At 44.4% G+C, this 18,373-nt stretch overlaps 1 protein-coding gene across 1 annotated transcript in view; it reads right to left on the bottom strand.

Annotated features, from left to right (window-relative positions):
- ABHD12 (abhydrolase domain containing 12, lysophospholipase) overlaps positions 1-14,220 on the bottom strand; it is a 34,499-nt gene extending 20,279 nt beyond the window's left edge. The window contains exon 1 of the mRNA XM_062489512.1: positions 14,069-14,220. Within this exon, the coding sequence (XP_062345496.1) occupies positions 14,069-14,220 (152 nt within the window). The remainder of the gene's footprint in view (positions 1-14,068) is intronic.
- Between the last annotated feature and the right edge of the window lie 4,153 nt (positions 14,221-18,373).

Consider the following 18,373-nt stretch of genomic DNA (forward strand, 5'->3'; position numbering starts at 1 on the left):
CACCAGAAAGGAGGCTGGGGGTGCACAAGCAGATGGGAAGGGACACAGCTGGAACAGCTGACTAAAGGGATATTCCAGGCCATATGGCATCATGCATACACAGCTGAGGAAAGAAGTACAAAAGGAGGGATATTCATAGTGATGGTGCTTGTTTTCCTAAATAATCACTGGATTACTTAGGAAGACAACAGCTAGTCTTAAAATGTGATTATTGCAAGGAGCTGTGCGGTGCTGATTCAACAGCTGGGGCTAAAACACAAGTATCACTTACTCAAAATAATGAAGGTACTCTATTGCACAGAGCCACGCAGAACAAATTTTTGTAAGGATAAAGGACTCAGCAATTTTTCAGGCATCCAGCAGTGGATTAAATTGTTACTGACACATGCCATGTCTGTGAAAGGCACGATTAGCTTTTTGATGTTTCAAAAGACAATCTGATCTCTCAGCTATTGGGATGAGGTAGGAAACTCTGGGTACCTTATTTGTTCTTTGACAGCTTCTACAATTCAACTACAAATCCATCTGCATGTAAGCCCAAGCATTAACACTAAGAGTTGTTGGATCTGGTGTCTGGGAGTATCAGTCAATTAGTACAAGGTACACTACTGTTCTATGCCATCAAAGGTACAGAAGATGCAACAGGCAAAATTTATACTTGATCCTACCACTCTCATCACTGGAGCATCCAAAATGTTCATCACTTGACTTAATACAAGCATTTGAAATCAGGGACTGTTTTAGTCATGTCACAGACACGTGAACAGCAAAGAGGATACAGAAGTTCCCAAGAAACCACCCAGCCCCTTCTCCTCATTCTAGAAAAGACATACTTCCTTACACAGCTGTCTGCTTAATTCCTCCCACAAACACTTGGCAAACTGTGACAGCCCACACTTCACAAACTCCCTCTGGTGACCCAGAGCTGAGCTGAATGGGATAAAGTTTGCCAGGTTCATGGGGGGGGGGGGGGGGGGGGGTGGAAAAAAAAAAAATCAGGCTGGCTGCATTCTCACTGAACAGTGATTTGTCACAGGGAAAAAAAAAATAAATAAAAGGCTACTAGAAATACATAGAAAGCTGAATAATTTGCCCACTAGGCAGAGACAGAAAAGATACCCAAACCTCAAAATCTGGCTAAAGCTACTTACTGTTCCTATTTGAATCAATGGAAAAGTGGGGGAGAGAGGTGAATAAAACACTAAGCAAACTTTCTTAAATGTTGGCCTTAAAAACTAGGATGAAGCAAGGTAGTCAAGCCTCCATCAGCAGAGACACAGCCCAGGGAAAGCTACAGCACTCCATAGTCTGAGTGTACCCCAGAAACAAAGATTTGAGATGTTCTGCTATCTTTCTTTAAATTAAAAGACAAATTAACAGCAATAATGGGTTTAATAAGGCGGGGGAAAGGCAACAAATTTAAAGCCTATGGGCTTTCATTTAAAAAAATCCAAAAAGGTGCAAGAAAAACAAGCTGAGCTTTTTGATAATATTTTCAAACATTCAAGCTCTACCTTCAGGTTTCTCAGAATATTGTGACAGCTTATTTTTTAAACAGACACACCACTGTCTGTGATGGAAAGTGAAGGTGACCCAACAGAGGAAAAAACTCAAAACCCAGAAATTACAAGATGTCAATACACCCATGAAACTTTGAATTTCCTGCCAAATGCTAACAAACAGTTCTAATTAAAAAAAAAAAAATCGCTCGCTACTGAAATTTATTCTTCTTTGCTACTATCATAGAATTTTATTTTTTTTTTGCAGATTAGGATGTTATACGTCTAAAGCACAGCAGAAAGCTACCAAAAGCACTAACTTATTTCTGTGTTTATAGTCATGTTCCAGAGAAGTATTGCATGTCAGCAAACACAACCACAACACTTTGTCTGTATGCTAACCAGCACTTTTAGAACCTGACCCCTTATTTTCCATTAAAAATACCCCGTCTAACATCAATCAAATTACTACTGATGCTGCTTTCAGTTAGGCCCTCTGGACTTCTACCATCTTTAAAAATCCCCCCACATCACTTGCAGTCAGAAGTTACCTCAGTTCATTTGACAAGCTCTCCAAGAGTACACCATGGAGTTGATCTTGCCTTCCACTCACTTCCACACCTATGCAGCCTGAAGCATAGGCACTGGTTAGTGGGGCCACAAAAAGAAGTTCATGATAGGAAAGACCCAATCTGCATTTTAACAGATATATGCAAATGCACACAAAATCAGCTTTTCAAATAGGTAAGTTTGTGGACATGGTTTAGTAGCTGTGGTAGGAAGGTTCCAAAGAAGGAGCTTCCAGGACCTCTTCTTTTGGCCGTGGCATCAGCTTACAGAGCTTGTACAACCACTGCCCTAGATACATTCCTTTCCCTCCCTTTATTGCAAACTATCTATTCCCACAAAGCCTGCAAAGCATCCCCTTTTGGCTGGGGCTAGAGCTTCAGTGTTGTTCCAGTTGCCTGAATGCAGGTGAGGTTTGAAACTTTAAGCTCCCAAATTCCACCACAGTCCTTCACTTCACTTCCTCATTTCCCTCTTACAGCCCAGACTCACAGACTGCTTCTGTGGCTCCTTCTGATTAATATCAAATGATTAAGAATTAACTTAAAACAGTAAGCAGGAAGCCATCTAGCCAGTCAAGAATTAAGCTCTCTCCCTCCAAGAGATATAACTGCAAAGTAAAGGAGAGCATCTCAATTAATTGAGTTTTTCAGGTGGGGCCATCAAGCTCCAGCTACTGAGACCCTCATAACCACATCTCAGCTTGGAGAAGAAGGAAAGATCATGGGTAGGACCTGAAAGAATCAAGATCCTGATGCATCAAGTGGGGGAAACGTGGCATCAGCACTCAGGGTAAGAGGAAAGCTCTGCTGGTCAGTCAGTCGATAGCACTGAAATGCCAGAAAAGGTTACACCAGGACTCAGAGCGCTGCAGGAAAAAACAAAAACAAGCCCATGAAGAGAGGGAAAGGCAAGTCAGTGTACAGCATTAATGAGCAGAAATAACAGAGCAGCTTGCAGGTAATGTATGGGTCTTTGTCCATAGAACACACTTGCAAAAAGCAGAACAAATGAAGCAAGGGAAGGAAAGGCTCTCACAGGCATTTAACAGGACAGGGACACGGAACATCCAACTTTTCCTCCCATCAGCACTCCATCCCTTCCCAATGCCATGGCTTGGGCTCTCCACAACCACTGTGTAAGCTTACTACCCTAAATGCAGTAATAAGACGGCCTGTCTGATTAAATTACTATTCATCCTTTGAAGAACAGCAGCTTGGAACATCAGTCTTGATAACTTAACATTCCAATTGCATGAAATCTACACATTTCACAGACCAGGAGACAAGAATGGGCTGAACATCTGGAAATGCAGCACCAATTTATTTAAAATATATGTGCTGACAGCATGGCCTAAGCAGCAACTACGTTCCTTCTCAATGCTTGGGTACAGTGGTATTAGCATTAGTGTGAACTGTGTGTGACAAGATTAACCTGAAAGCTGCATTTTAAAAAGGAAGGGGCAGATGCTACTGTCATTTTAAGTATGTAGCAAACAACAGATACTTAAACCCTCAGCAAATGAACAATTGACTTTTGGGAAAGAAGAGCAGGCTTGGGGATTATGGTTTTAAGGTTGTTGACTTTTCCTGAATATATCTTCTGCAACACCCACTTAGTTTGTGCCAAAACCTTCCCGGTAGGAGCCTTGTTTAAATTCTAAGAACATGCTTTCTCCAGAGCTCCCCAGCAATGCTGCTGACACTAATCAAATCTGAAGTCACCCACATTAGATTTTAGTCGAGCTTGGCATTGAGATACAACTGCAATGGCAAGTACAGTGTTTACTGAATTCTTTAGTTTTCTACTCATTTCACAGCTGACAGCTGGTTTATATTAAAGGCACAGCCCTCTCACTACTCCATGAGCTGGGGAACACATTAGCTGCCTGCTAATGAAACAGGAAAAAACAGAGCATAAACACCAAAAGACTGAAACAGCACTGGAAGTGCAAAACAGAAGCTTGTGACCAGCTGAGTCAGGTTTTTTATTGGAGCAGGAAAGCTCATTTCTCCCAACCACACTCACCTTCACAGGCAGGAGTATTAAGGTGCACAAGCAAAGGCTCAAGAGCAGGGCTAGTTCAGACACAAAATGCTCCACCACAGCTCCTAACCTGCATTTAAAGCCACTTGCCTGCTGAATGCATACCATAATTGAGGCAGCACACAGTACAGCCAAGCCAATTCCCCCATCACCAATTAGCACTTGTTACCATGCTGTAAACCAAACAGACTCGTACGTGTGCGTTAACCATGCAGCGAGAACAAAAATCCAGATTCACTCTTTGTTCTTGTGGATACATGTGAGGGAAACAGATCCGTATTTCCAAGCAGCACAGCTTTGTAAACATGAAACCATCTTTTCACACAGCAGTTCTTGTGAGGCAGCCACGCAGCCTGAGAATTACCACTAGTAGCAGGCTCTGTGGCTCTGGCTTTCATCTAAATCACCTGAGCAAAAGATTCATTTGTGCATTGTAGACATTTTTCCTTTCAAATACATGAAAATAGTCATCCTACACTTTCCAGCTGAAAAAGCTCTACTTTTGCTGGCAGGGATCAGAAGCCATTCCTTCTCAGAAGCCTGAAGAAAAAGAATGTTTTTGTGTTAGCAGTGATACTGCCACCTTTTAGATTCAGAACACATCGTTAGCAATACATTTTGATTACAATAGTCCAACTGTTCCCCGTTGGAAGCATACAAGCAAACAAGAACATTAAACAATGCCAAAACATTACATATGCTGACTGTCAGCCCAGCACAGTTACATTCAGCTGGCAGCCCCTGTGTCCTCTGAAATTGTGACCCGTTTAAAAAGGGAGGCTTAACAAACAGTGCATGGCCATACAACAAGAGCCATAGTTAAAGAACAGATGTATGAGCAGATACAGAACTGCTGCTGGCCCTGACATAGTTTTAACATGGGGTCATTTTGCATATAGCCAGGCAGATTAATCTGTTTCTGTGTTCATCTGTGCTTTATTTGGGGATTCCAGATCTAGCTATCGTCTTGTGGACGAAAGAACTCCAAAATGACAAAGGCTTAAAAAATTAAGGACCATTAAAAACAAAGCCACTGTTAACACTACAAAACCTTCAAGAGCCAACCCAGAAAACACAAACTCCAAGGTGAGAAGCAGTTGTTGGAGTTTTTACTTAACTGCAGGAAAACTAAACAGATCCACAGAATATTCTGAGTTGAAAGGGACCCACAAGAATCATGGAGTCCAACTCTTGAGCAAATGGCCCACACAGGGACGGGCCACAACCCTGGTGTCACCAGCACCATGCTCTGACCAACAGCACTAACATCAGCCTGCCAAAGTATAAAATGAAACATGGTCCTTACTCTGGCAGTCAAAAGGGGAAAATAATGCTTTGCAAGAGACAGCACAAGGCTATCAGAAACTGAAAGCAAAGGTCAGACACCACATTTCTGCTGGATTTGCAAGAACGAGAATGGGCTATTTCCAATGACTGTTGTGTGCAATCCACAGTTTTCACATTCAGCAGTACAAAACCAGTATTGTCAGCTTTATCCCTGCTTCCTAAGGCTGCTCTGAAACTAATAAAATCTTTACAAAAAGTGAGATAGGACTTCTTTAAGGGAGAAAAGAGTGCCAGGCTTCCCTTCCTGAGGATGCCAAGAAGTCTTAAAATCTATTCAGTTCTTAAATACCTTGAACACACTTTGCTCCACAAGCAACCTGGAAGCCCTGACTCCAAGTTTCCAGTTTACATCATCCTCATTTGTGTAGGCTCCTCTGTCTCAGAATAGTCACCCCAGGGGAAGCTTTACTGCCAGGGGAAGGGAAACTAGGCTCTGGATAGGGTAAATGCATTTTCTCTTCTCTGCTCTGAGCTTGCACAATGCCAAGAGTGCCTTTCCAAAAGGGCATTTCTTCAGTTATGCCACCTGAAATCCTTTATTCTGCACACCTTTAGTTAAAGGGGAGATGATGCTTCATATGACCTTATGGCCCTTATTACTCAACACTAATCTCTTCTGCAAGAGGAATTAACAACCATTTTAAGTGGGTACAAATTGGACAGATAGTTTCGCACAAGGGCAGCTGTGGGACTTATTTGGAATGTGTTCAAGTGTTTGTGTTTTAAAAGTTAATCTTCTCGTCTAACAACCTTTTCTATTCCACTATTTCTCATCAAGAGTTACAATCTTGAAATAAATCTGGGTTAAATAAACACTTTGATTTGGAAAGTAAATAGTCTTGGTTTATGTTAGCTCAGTGAATGATCAAGGCACTTGACAGAGTCTAAAATTAGGAAGTTATGCTTGAAAGTTTGAATTGCCTTCAGTAAGAAAGAGGACAACTTCGGAAGCCAAGTGTTGCACCAGTTTCACCAACAGCTCAGAGAGAGAAGGAAAGAGATGCATGCCAGCAAGGCAAAAGTCCACAGCCTGATGGCAGCCTCCCTGTCTGGATAAGGGATATTCATGGACACATGACAGCTTACAGAGGTGACTTACCTACAACAGCTTCATACTCTGTCACCATTCTTATCCCACAGTTACAACCCCTAACCTCTTTCCCCCACCACCCTGCCAGCTACACTTGTGTCCTGGTGACCTTTTTTCTATTTGACCATCTGCTCCGAACTGCTGACTTCCCTACCCATCAATCCTGATCAACCCTCTCCTCCTCCCACTTTTATCAATGGTAACTGATAACCAACTCATCCTTGGCATGGTTGACACACAAAATTACACACCCTTGAACCCAAGAATCATCTCACTATAATTCCCAAGCTGTTTCTCTCTCCATTGAGTCAATTTTCAATAGAGATAATATGCTCTCCATTAGCAGTGCAAGCAATGTCAATAAAATAAACTACAGTACAAAGTCAAGCGCCTTGGAGAAACAATTTTACAGCTGATACTTTGATCAGCCAGGCTGCAATCTTGACAAACCTGACACATTTTACACAGTCCTTCTACAGGACAGATCTACTTTCATTAGTATATATATTTAGCTGTTAAACCTTCTTCCACCAAATTTCAAATTAACTCTTGCAATTTAAATTGCACAGACTCCACCTCAGGCTAATGGCTTTAAAGTCTCCTAGGTCTCCTGTTACCCTTTTAATACAGCTGAAGCACTTTCTTTTTAATCTTCTTGTGGTACTGATTCAGTCACGGCTACATTAACATAGTGCTCTCACATTACACCCTTAGTAAACCTCCCTTGCTTGCAGTCACTCACTGTCCATGTCAGAATCCAGCCACTGCTGTAACACCAACAGCAGGACACAGTACAGCTACCCACCCAGCTTACAAAAGCCCAGATCTTATAAGGGAATTGCTGGAGAAGCCTATTCACTAATTTCACATCCTGACACGATTACCAAAATAATCTGACCTGCCCTTCAGGCCTAGGAGGATGAAGTAACTTGGCTGCAGCCTCCTAAGCCGGCACCACTGCTCCTTTCAAAGGAGCCCAGACTCGGCAGGCAGTGCTCTTCAAATACACCAGAAGTCCTGCTGGGGTACACCAGACCTCTTGAACATACAGCAGAAGAAAGGGGATTCTGGAGAGGAAATTATATCACCATCACCAACAAAAACACCAAAATGTTGTTTCACCAAAAAGAATCGCCTCTACATTGCATCCCGGAGGAAACCTACAGATTCACTGCAGTGACTGCGACTGCATCTGCAGATAACTTGATTTCTGGCTCAGCAGCCACATGCCAGAAAGGACAGGAAAGAATGTGACAATGCTGAGAAGACCCTTGTCTCCACAGATCACTAGGAAGTCCTGTTGGTATCAGGAGTTACCAGACCCAAGGGAAGTGTAGGTACACTCAAACAAGCAGAGGCAATTCATACAGCTCCCAAGTAGAAAGTATTGTAAAGTAGCAGCAATTAGTAATACCATTATTAATGTATAGTAGTAATAATTACTATTAATTATAATAATTAATAATAATAGTAATTATTAATTCAGACATAAGCCATCAAAGCAGAGCAACTGAACCCAGGGGCAAATGTGATGTCAGCAATATGGAACTGCAAGGAAATCAGGAGTTCAAGGAGACCAACACAAAACCAGAGGACAAACTCTCTTCAGCCTGAACACACCTGCTTCAGCAGAGGTCTCCAAGACAAATATGAGGACCTGAGGAAACTGCTCTGAGGCTAAAAGACATAACACAGCAGATGCAGCAGATAAGAAATGCTGTGCTGTATTACAGAAAATCCAGAGAGGCTCACTGGATCCAAGGAAAGAAATTTTAGATCATACAGACAGACCTGCAGGAGGATGCTATGAATCTCAAGGGATGCTTAAGAGGGTAAACCACACCTATTTAACACCAAAAATCTCCCCAAAGTCAGTGATGAAAACACTGAAAAAAAGACAGGCTTTAACAGTAACACACTGAAGCACAGAACTGATATGTCAACACGATGGCTTCACAAATCTTTAAATCCTAAATAAATAAAAAGAAAAATCAAAACTCTGAAATTAAAACAACCCACAATAATAAAACTAGCAATTCCCCACATTGAAGGGAACATTGCTATTTTTGCCAAATGACGTATGTGCCTTTGAGAAAGAGTGGGGAGAAGACAAGCACAACGAAAGAGAACTATAATGGCTGGAAAAGATGAACAAACTGGGAAGATGCTGCAGAGAATGAATACCTAATTCCCCAAACTGGTAACCTGGGAACAATTTAGAGGCATTCCCCAGCCATAAGCTTCCAAAATGGCTGACAACACACAGGACAAAACAGGAGGTAGAGCTCCTGTGACAGCACTGAAATAAATAATTAAAAAAATAAAAGGCAGAGACATGCATGTGGAAAAAGTTACACAACCCCATTTTTGACATATCTCAGCAAAATATTACTGTGCATGCTCTTCAAGAGAACTGCGACAAAAAACCCCAACACAACCAATAACAACAACAACAACAACAAAGAGCCCCACACACTAAAAATAGTACTCACACAAAAGAAACTGCTTTTTCACATTTTACCCATAGGAAGGACTATGATTCAACCTGTGAAAGAAAGAACAGGCAAGCAACTGGAAACCATTTCACAGCTCCTTTGTGAACTCTGCTCAAGAACAACTGAAATAGAGGCATTTACCCAGTAGGAAGGTGGAACTGGTGAAAAAGCTGCATGATTGATGAAGTATCTCTAGGCAGGCAGCCTCTTTCCTCTTTTGAAAGCCCTGACAAGTTATGGGTTTAACCTGAAGACAGCAACTAAGAGAGACAATGGCATAAAACTCACTTGAGGGGGGGGGGGGGGGGGGGAAACAAAACAACCTTAAATATATTGATGAAAACTTGCAGGAGAACAATTCAAGTATTTGTCATCTCTGCTACAATGGAACAGACTGGAATAATCACAAAAGACTCTGCAAATGCTTCCAAAAAAGCAAGATCAGGACAAAGGGGGCTGGGTCTAGAGCTATAAGGATGGGGCACTGAGAGGACATAGTGGCAGATAATGGATACGGCCAAATTTTCTGTCGGGGGGAAGATACTGCTGATGAAATCCAAAGAGACACGGGAAGGCGTAAAGCACTTCAGGTGCTGGGGGCAGGATGGCACCAAGGGTCACCACACATCACACTTGACGTGCCTGAGCACACTCACTGTCCCAGGAAAATTCGACTGCATCAGAGGGGAAGACTCGAGCAGGCTGATGCAGCCTCTTCCCTTCAGCATCTCCCTGCATTTTCATAAAATACCCGGGAAATGCTGTAAAAGCCACCTCCTGCCTCCCACGGGAAAGCACTGAGAAAGCTGCACCGTAACAAACAAGAACAAGGCTGACTAGAGTCGAACTGAAACGACACTGAATTGTAGTGTCAGTCCAAAAATATCCAGCATGTGGGAAGCAGAGACTGGACAGCCAGCGGGAGGGTCCCCAAAACACCCTTTGCAGGGACTTGTGCCAGCAGCCAGGGGTCTCCAGGAGCAAAGGTACCAGGGACAGCAGCTTCTCCAGCAAGGCAGAGCACTGAAATATCAAGGAACACAGCTCACACACCCGGAATTTGATGTGCTTCACTGCTCCACAGCACGGAGAGAGACGTGAACAAGTTTTATTTGTAGCAAATAACTGGTTGCAGGAGAATCGGAGAATGGCAAAATTCATACTTCATATCTATAGTCTGACTATTGATTGGGATTAAAAGAGGATCAGATAACCATGAGGTCACAGAAGTGAAGGGTAACACGCATGTGACCTTTTAGCACCAGGATCAGGGTTCAGCAGAAATGAGATAGGAGAATTTGCTCTGGTATCTAATGCCAGTATCAAGCTCATTTGATTTTCTCTATTCTCTGTACTCCCACATAAAGGTTTTCCAGATCTATGGCTGCTCAAACATTTCCTGAGAACAATGCAGCCACCAACCACAAAAAGGAGTCACAGCAAGTACCCTAAACACAGTGGGTAATATCCATCTAGCACTTCCAACACTGTCACCTGGAAAACGCCTCACAACAGAAATATCAGAGGAATGGCCATTCACACAAACACACATAGCAGGAAAAGCAAGCACTGCTTATTACTTCTTTATTTACTGCATTATTGCATTTAACGATTTCAGACAAAACAGCTCCTTTAAAAAATATCATTCACACACTTCTAAAGGAGCAACTTGTAAAGTGCTTAGGTGACCATCATATTAGATTTTACAGCTATCTATGGAAGAAAATGGAAATACCTGTATTTGTTTATTTCTAGTTGTAAACCATTTAAGAAAAGCCACACCGACTGCACTATGCGCTAGCCCAAGCCACATAAATCTTATATATCAGACACCAATCTCCATTACACTTTGAAGCAAAAGCACACACTTTCTGTAACAGAGTAGTTGCCAGTCAAAACGCACAGCCACCTCTTTAGAATGAGTTTCAGCTCCTGGATGAATGACCACATTGTGATGGTATGACTGAACAAAAACTGAGGGTCAAACGCAGTGCTGGCAAAATTCAGAAATACTGCTGCAAGAACAAACTGCTGCCAGTAGTATTCCATACTGTATTCCATAAACACCACCTACGGTGCTGTTTAGCCTTTGCTGAAGAGCTGGATGTGAGCAGGAAAAGGGCACACAGCAGTTGTGCTGCTGCTCCACAGCCTGCTGGTCACTGCTGCAGTCACAGACACAGCTGCCTCTGCAGCCCCCCCAGCCCGTGCTCCTGATCCATGGAATATGCCACAGGATCAGCCCTTGGCTTGCAGAACTACGTGTAGCTGCCCCACGCTGCTGGGGATTGGTTTGCCTTCCCAGCTAGTGGCTTGTATCATTTACAAATAAGAGATGGAAATCCACACGATGAAGCCAAGCATATGTGCTGCTTCTGCATGTCTGCAGAGGCTGAAGAACAGCAGCATGAAATGCAGACAGCCCAACTTCCCCTTCCACATAGCATTCAAGTGTTGGTTTTAACTATTTCCACAAGAAGCAAGCTGAGAATAGTCTGCTGTGGTACAAATCTCCAGTATCAGATATTATGCCGCCTCCGCCATCCCAGAAACCTTGCAGCTGAATTTTCACCTTACGGCTTCAGCAAGCTGGGGACTAAAACTGATGCAACCCATTGAAAACAACAATCAAACACGACTTTTATTTCCAGTGGTATAAAGAGTGCTGCAATAACAGCATGACCTTGCATATTAAAATACGAGGAGCTAGATGGTCTAACAGCAACTTGTTGGCCACAGAAGTGACCACAGGGTAATCACCCAAGGGAGGTCACTGCATACATACCCTCATGTTCTTCTTTAAATACTCCCTACTGTCCACCAAAGGTGGGATATGGAGCTACAAGGCTACCTGACTCGACTTGGGGTGATTTGTTCTGGACAAGAACCTTATCTCTGAGCATCATACCTTCTTCTGCCTGGACCTCTCCTTCCTGCATGCTCAGATTCACAGTTCAGCAGTGCGTTTGTTCACCCGTAAAAAACACTGCTGGAAGGTATTGGCAGAGAGAGACACTTTGCCTGCAAACCACTGTCTGAAGGCTCACAAGGTGAGGAAGTCAGAGAAGGTCCACTGAAAGTCAGTAAGAAAGGCAGACGGGACAGCATGAAAGGGGGCAAAAAAAAATTCACAGAAATACAGATATTTTAAAATGTGAAAAAGGAAAAGCCAGCTTCAAACAAGATTTTCCTAAAATGTCACAAGTTTGAGAAGCACTGCTGTGTGGAATATAGTATCTGACCCATTAAGGACAGAGGGAGGCGGGGGGTACAGAAAGGGAGGGAGGGAGGGGCCAGAATCCATGTAGGACTTCAGGAATTTCTGAAACAGGCTCCAAAAGCTGAATATGAAGAGAAACAAGGAAAGCTTGACTGCTCACCATTTTCAAATGTGCAAATGGAGAAATAAATGCAATACTTTTTTTTTTTTTTTTTTGCAGACAGGACGTGCTTTCCCTATTTTTAGCTTGGTCCTCCCAATACAGCTGTGCTGTGTCTGGGATCCACAAAGCAGGTGCCTGCCAGACCAAGCCAACAGCCTGCACTCAGCGCTCTTAGGGCTTGCTCAGTGCTTACCACTGACAGAGAATTTCCATTTCCATTTGAGTAAAAGGTACTTGAGTGCCATTCATAATGCTGAAGAAGTCAGCAAGCCATCATTTGAGTGCCACTGGTCTAGCAGACATCCACTTGTACAAGGAGAATAGATACACCAAATTTTAAAGCGTTATAAAAGCAGAGCACTGTCGCAGGTTTGATCCACTGCACAGTCATGGAAACGGAGAGATCATCCCAGCACCCATAAACAATTACCAAAAGCTTGTCATAACGTGTATAGAGCAGTGACAGCATCCCAAAGGTTTACCCCCAGGGCACAGAATTAAATGGCTATTACCCAATAAAAGAAATCACATTTTAAAGCCTCTGTCTTTGAAAGTGACAAGTACCCACAGCCCTTTTCAAATGTTAATCTTGTCTATGAGAACAGAAAAAAAGAAAAAATCGCAGAAAATATAGCAGAGAAACAGACACATTAGCCCATTTACTGGAAATGCACTGATAAATAAGCACCTTTTTTATTTTTCTTTATTTAAATTTGGCTGCCGTATTGCTGAAGCATAGTGATTCGGTTTCAGCTACCCAAACTACACAGCTATTTTAATCGTTACACATTCTTCACACTTTCAAAACACAAAGAACACCACCATGCTGGTTCAGGTGAAACTAAAAGGATGATGGGCTCGCCGCTGCAGAGGGCCAGGGAGGCAAGTCTTCATGGTGTACCGGATCTCCCCAAAATCTTTCACGATGAAGGGTCCAGATGATAAGCACCTTCTATTGTCACGGTGTTTTTAGAAAGGTACACAAAAATTTCCCCGCTATAAATAAGCACAAAACGTTTAAAACGTTAACATAGCCGGCAAAAAGCCACGGCTAAACTCCTTCCAACAGAGTCGAGCGTGTCAGCTTCTCCTACTGACCCCTAAATCTGACTCATTTATGAGGAAGAGATCACTTCGGCAGCCGCCAGCTTCTTCCAAAAAACGCCGACATCCTACCTGCGGGGCCCTGCTGCTCCACGTACGCTCTCTGACGGGAGGATTCCGTGCTAGCCATCTTTTTTCGGGAGAACGCCTGCCTGTTCCCAAAGGCGGCTGGACGCAGCAGCGCCCGGGTAAGAACACCGAGCCCTTCCCACCCTCGGCTGGCCGGGGCTGGCTCCGTCGGTCCCGCTACCGTCCCGCTCTCTTAACCAGCTCCTCGCACCGAGAGCTGAAGGCACCGCGGGGCCGGCACCTGCTCTCCTGGCACATAGGGAAAGCCAGGGAAAGGCAGGGCTGAGGCGGGGAACATCCCGGGCCCGCGGACCTGTCCGTCCAGCGGGTTCCTCGGCCGGGGGGCGCCGGTAGCGGCCCTTCCCTTCTGCTCGCAAAACCCAGCCCCGCTCCCCGGCGGGCTCCCGGTGCCCCCGCCGGCAGCGGGCGGACGGCGACACAGGGATAACGAAGCCCGGCGGCGCTCACCTGCCCAGCGGTCGCTTCATGCCCTCGGCAGCGGCGGAGGCAGGCAGGCGCAGGCTTCGCCTCAAGCTGCAGCCCTTATCGAGGGGCCCGGGCACGGCGGCGGCGGCGGCGCGCTCATGCTCCACCGTGACCGACTCGTTGCGTTTCCTCATGCCGGGGCGGGGGCGGCAGCAGTGGCTGCGGAGACGGCGGCGGCGGCGGAGCGGGGCCGCGCTCACTCGCCGCGCGCCCGGCCCGGCACTACCCGACCGCGCCCCGCCGGCCGGCCCGCCAATCCCCGCCTCCGGCCGCGCCCCTCGCCCCGCCCCTCCACCGCCCCCACCAATCCCCGCCTCCGACGCCCTCCCGCCCGCCGGCTCCTCGGAGCGGCCGCGGCGCCATCTTTACTGAGGGCAAGAGCCCGGCCGCCATTTCGCTGTGGGCCGGGGCGGGGCCCAGCCGCACCGGATCCGCTCGGTGCGCGGAGGGGGCGGCGCTGCTGAGGGCCGCAGCTGTGTGTGTGTGCCCGTGAAAAAGCCCGGCGTCTGATCCGCAGGGATCTGGAAGGGCTGTGAGACCGGGGTCGAGCGGCAGCACGCGCTCGGACACGGATATACTGGTTCGGGAATGCGACGAGAGTCACCGCTGATAGAATCCGCAGCGGGAACAGGGACAAGGCTGTTTGATGGCACGGAAGGGTTATGATACCACATTGGAAAGTAGGTCCTCGTTTAACTTTTGCCTAAAGAGGTACCACACGGGCAAGGCCCGGAAGTTACAGAGCTTCCCTGGCTTTGTGTGGGTGTTGTAAAGGGTGGAATATGTAAGTTGTCTCTTAAGCGAGCAAGTTCTTGGATGTTTGATCTTTGTATGCTTTTAAGCTTAGTCAGTAAGAGAGGCGATTTTCCATGTGTTAGGAAAACAAATTAATTGCCTCATTCAAAGTCAGGTCTTGAGGCGCTTCAGTGATCTCAAACCTAGGGAAAAGTTAACAAAGTTTCGAAAAAGGATACGCACCGATAGTAGATAAAGAATTTATGGGCCAAAAATATACCTGGTGGAACTCCCAAAGGAAGTAAGGAAGAAGCCAGTTTAGCAATTGTCCTGAAATCAGCTGCAACCGGGTAAAAGGTAATTCCATCAGGGAATCACAGCTGTGGCCACAAACTCAGAGACCATCGGCCCAAGAAAGCCCCAGACTCATAAGAAGAGAAAGACTGGGTGTGCAAAATAATTAGCATGAGAAGCATTTAATCTGAATTGTTGCCAGTGATCTTGTACCCGAGATTCTAGAGAAATACATACGTGTTTTAATCCCAGGAGCAAAGACAAGGCACTGGAGCAAAAAGAAGGAAGCAATTGCTAGAATACCAGCCTCTATTATCCATCACCTATGGATAGCTAGCAGAAAGTACTGTGTAATTAGCTGATATGTGTTTTTTCTCGTTTCTACAAGCTTCTCCTAACATTTGAGATTTTCAGAAATTTTGTCTTGGTCAGATCATAATTGTGAAAATTTTCAGCCAGGCTTTCGGAAAGACTGGTTGTAGTTCTGCGTGCTTTGAACAGCAAAGGAGTGAGTTCTTGTCCATTTGATTTTGTTTCATTTCTTATGTCTCATTGGGAATACTGAGTTTTGCAATTGAGGATTGTCAGGGGCTTTGTCTGGTGACAACATCATGAGTGGTGGTCACTCCAAAAGCAGGCTCTGCGGAGGCTGTATGGGGCTTGGGAGTGGCAACGTAGTGCTGTGAGGAGGGAATTGCAAGATTTGAAACAGGCTTTGAAACGAGGGGAATAGACTCAGCTGTCATAAATCCTCAGAAATGCCTCATAGTGAAGTTTACTACTGAGGACAACTAAGGAAAACTACTTGCAAGTCAGTCTTTGTGGGATGAGTCTTAATATCAGTTGTTTTATTTTTTTTTTGTTCTCTGTGATAGAAAGAAACAAGTCTTTTTTTTTTTTTTTTTTTTTTTTTTTTTGTGGAGGCCTTAAGCTATTCTCAGCATTTCTAAATGCTTCCCTTCCTTAACTATGTAGGTGTACAAACAGGTGCTTGCTTGGTCTCTCCCAACATAGCAGATATTTAAGATTCAGGAATCACCTTTTTTTTTTTTTTTTTTTTTTAGTGTAATGTCCTCTATGCTGCTGGTACATAGAATATGGAATTGTAGAACCACGCAATGGTTAGGGTTGGAAAAGAACCTTAGGATCATTGAGACCACCTGTTAGCTCAGCACTGCCATGTTCACCATGAAACCATGTCCCCAGATGCCATGTTTAGACATTCTTTGTACACTTCCAGGTAGTGACTCCATCCTGGGCAGCCCATTCCAAAACCTGACCCTTTCAGTGACCCAATTTTTCCTACTCTAAACTCTCCTGGGAAAATGGCACTTGAGGCTCTTTGCTCTTGTCCTATCACTTGTGTGTGACCTGGGAGAAGAGGCCAACCCCCACCTTACCACAGCCTCCTTTCGGGAATATGTAGAAAGCAGCAAGATCTCCCCTGAACCTCTTTTTCTCCAGGCTGAAGAGCTTATAGGCACCCCTTGCAGCACTCCAGTTGTGTGAGTCATCTCACCAGTATTAAGAGGTTCTTCCATTTGCCCTTCTGACCTAATGGAAGAGAGTATTGGGCCTTTCTGTGAATTGCCCTCAGAAATTAGCACACACACACCTCCTAGAAATCAGTGCACAAAATCCATTCTGAATTCCGAGTTACCCCTTTGGTGGAATTCTGGTTGGCTTGAGAGATCACGGAGGCAATAGTCCACTACAAACCTTACTTCTGCTGCTGTTACAAGCAACCCAGGGTGAAATTCTGCCATCTGTAGTCAACAAATACTGTACATGAACAATGCAAAACAGTTGAGGGAATGTGCTGACACAGGATTTCTAAACAGCCAGTAACTTTATGTAATTCTACAGAACATGTACAGGAAGAACAGGAAAATCGAGTCAGACTAAAGGTTGGGAAAGAATTTGGGATTTCTTAGCTCAAGGCATGAACAAAGATTACAATAGAGCAATATTAGAAACTATTGCTATGGGCAAGGACACATTCCAAGGAGTTTCTGTATGTGAGGAATGATCCCAAAGAGGTCCGGAGACAGACCATGGGCGAAGGACACAGACTGCTGGACTATACTGATGCCTTGGGTTTTAATTTATTTAAATCTATTGCCTTGCTTTCAATGATTGCTCTTCTGTGCTTAAAAACTGTTTGTGATAATCGTTATTTTTCTTTGCATGAAACCCAACTGTACAAGACACTACTACTGTTAGATATTTATTACTGTTCATGATTATTTACTATTATTATTGTTAGTTAATTACTGTTAGATACTTATCTATTATTAGATATTTATTTACTGTTAGATATTTATCTGTTAGTTACTATTGTTAGATACTTGTCTGTTATTAAATACCTATTATTAGTAGATATTTAGAATAGAGACTGACAAGGTAAAGGCCTTGTCAAGCTCTAAAGGGGGGAAGTGATGTCTTGGGTTTTAGCTTTTTTTCAGATTCTCTGCTGCTTGGTGTGTAACACTGAAATTTCATATTAGATGTTAGTAAGCTCTCTTCACGGGGTGGTTAGACAAAACAATCCCTTCCCAGCTAGAGAATCAAGGACAAGCACTACTCAAAAAGTACAAACAATGGGGAAGGAAAGGGGACGAGCCAGGGGGCTCAGAGTTCATGGCCTGGGGCTGTGGTTGGACAATTGACCCCAAGAGGCAGATGAACCAAAACTCATAAAAGTGTAAAAACTCGTGACCAGGATCCATCTTGGATTTGATTTGGGTGTAGCCTCAGCTGGGCTCTTGCACTGCCCAAAGTGTATCCGTTCAATAAATACCTGTTTTATTCCTTCTGCTCTGTCTAGTCTCTGTTCCAGGTCAGCCTTTCCAGGCTTCAACACCAGTGTCAACCTCCTTCCCATACTGTGTTCTTCAGAGGCAGCTGCACCTGGATTTACCAGCCTGATCTGGAAATGAGGAAGACTGATGGAAAGCAAAGGATAGCAAATGATCCTAAGTAACATTTTCAAGAGACGTAATGAGAGCCGTGTTTGGCTGTGGATGAGCTCAAACAATCTCCCCAAAAGATGGAGTTCAGAGCAGGAGATACCAGAGAGACCTGGAAAGACCAGGAGAAAGTTCTGGTTAGAAAACCACTGTGAGACAAGTCTCTGGAGAGCACAAAGCTCTTCAGAGAAATCTTCTGAGAAATCAGAAAAGGGGCAGAGCCATCTTCTTTGAAATGTTACTTGAAAGGGGAACAAAAGCCAAGGAGAGGTGAATTGAGGCAGAGCAG

The sequence above is a fragment of the Cinclus cinclus genome, chromosome 3 (genome assembly GCF_963662255.1).
Source record: "Cinclus cinclus chromosome 3, bCinCin1.1, whole genome shotgun sequence".
In the NCBI taxonomy this organism is placed as follows: Eukaryota; Metazoa; Chordata; class Aves; order Passeriformes; family Cinclidae; genus Cinclus; species Cinclus cinclus.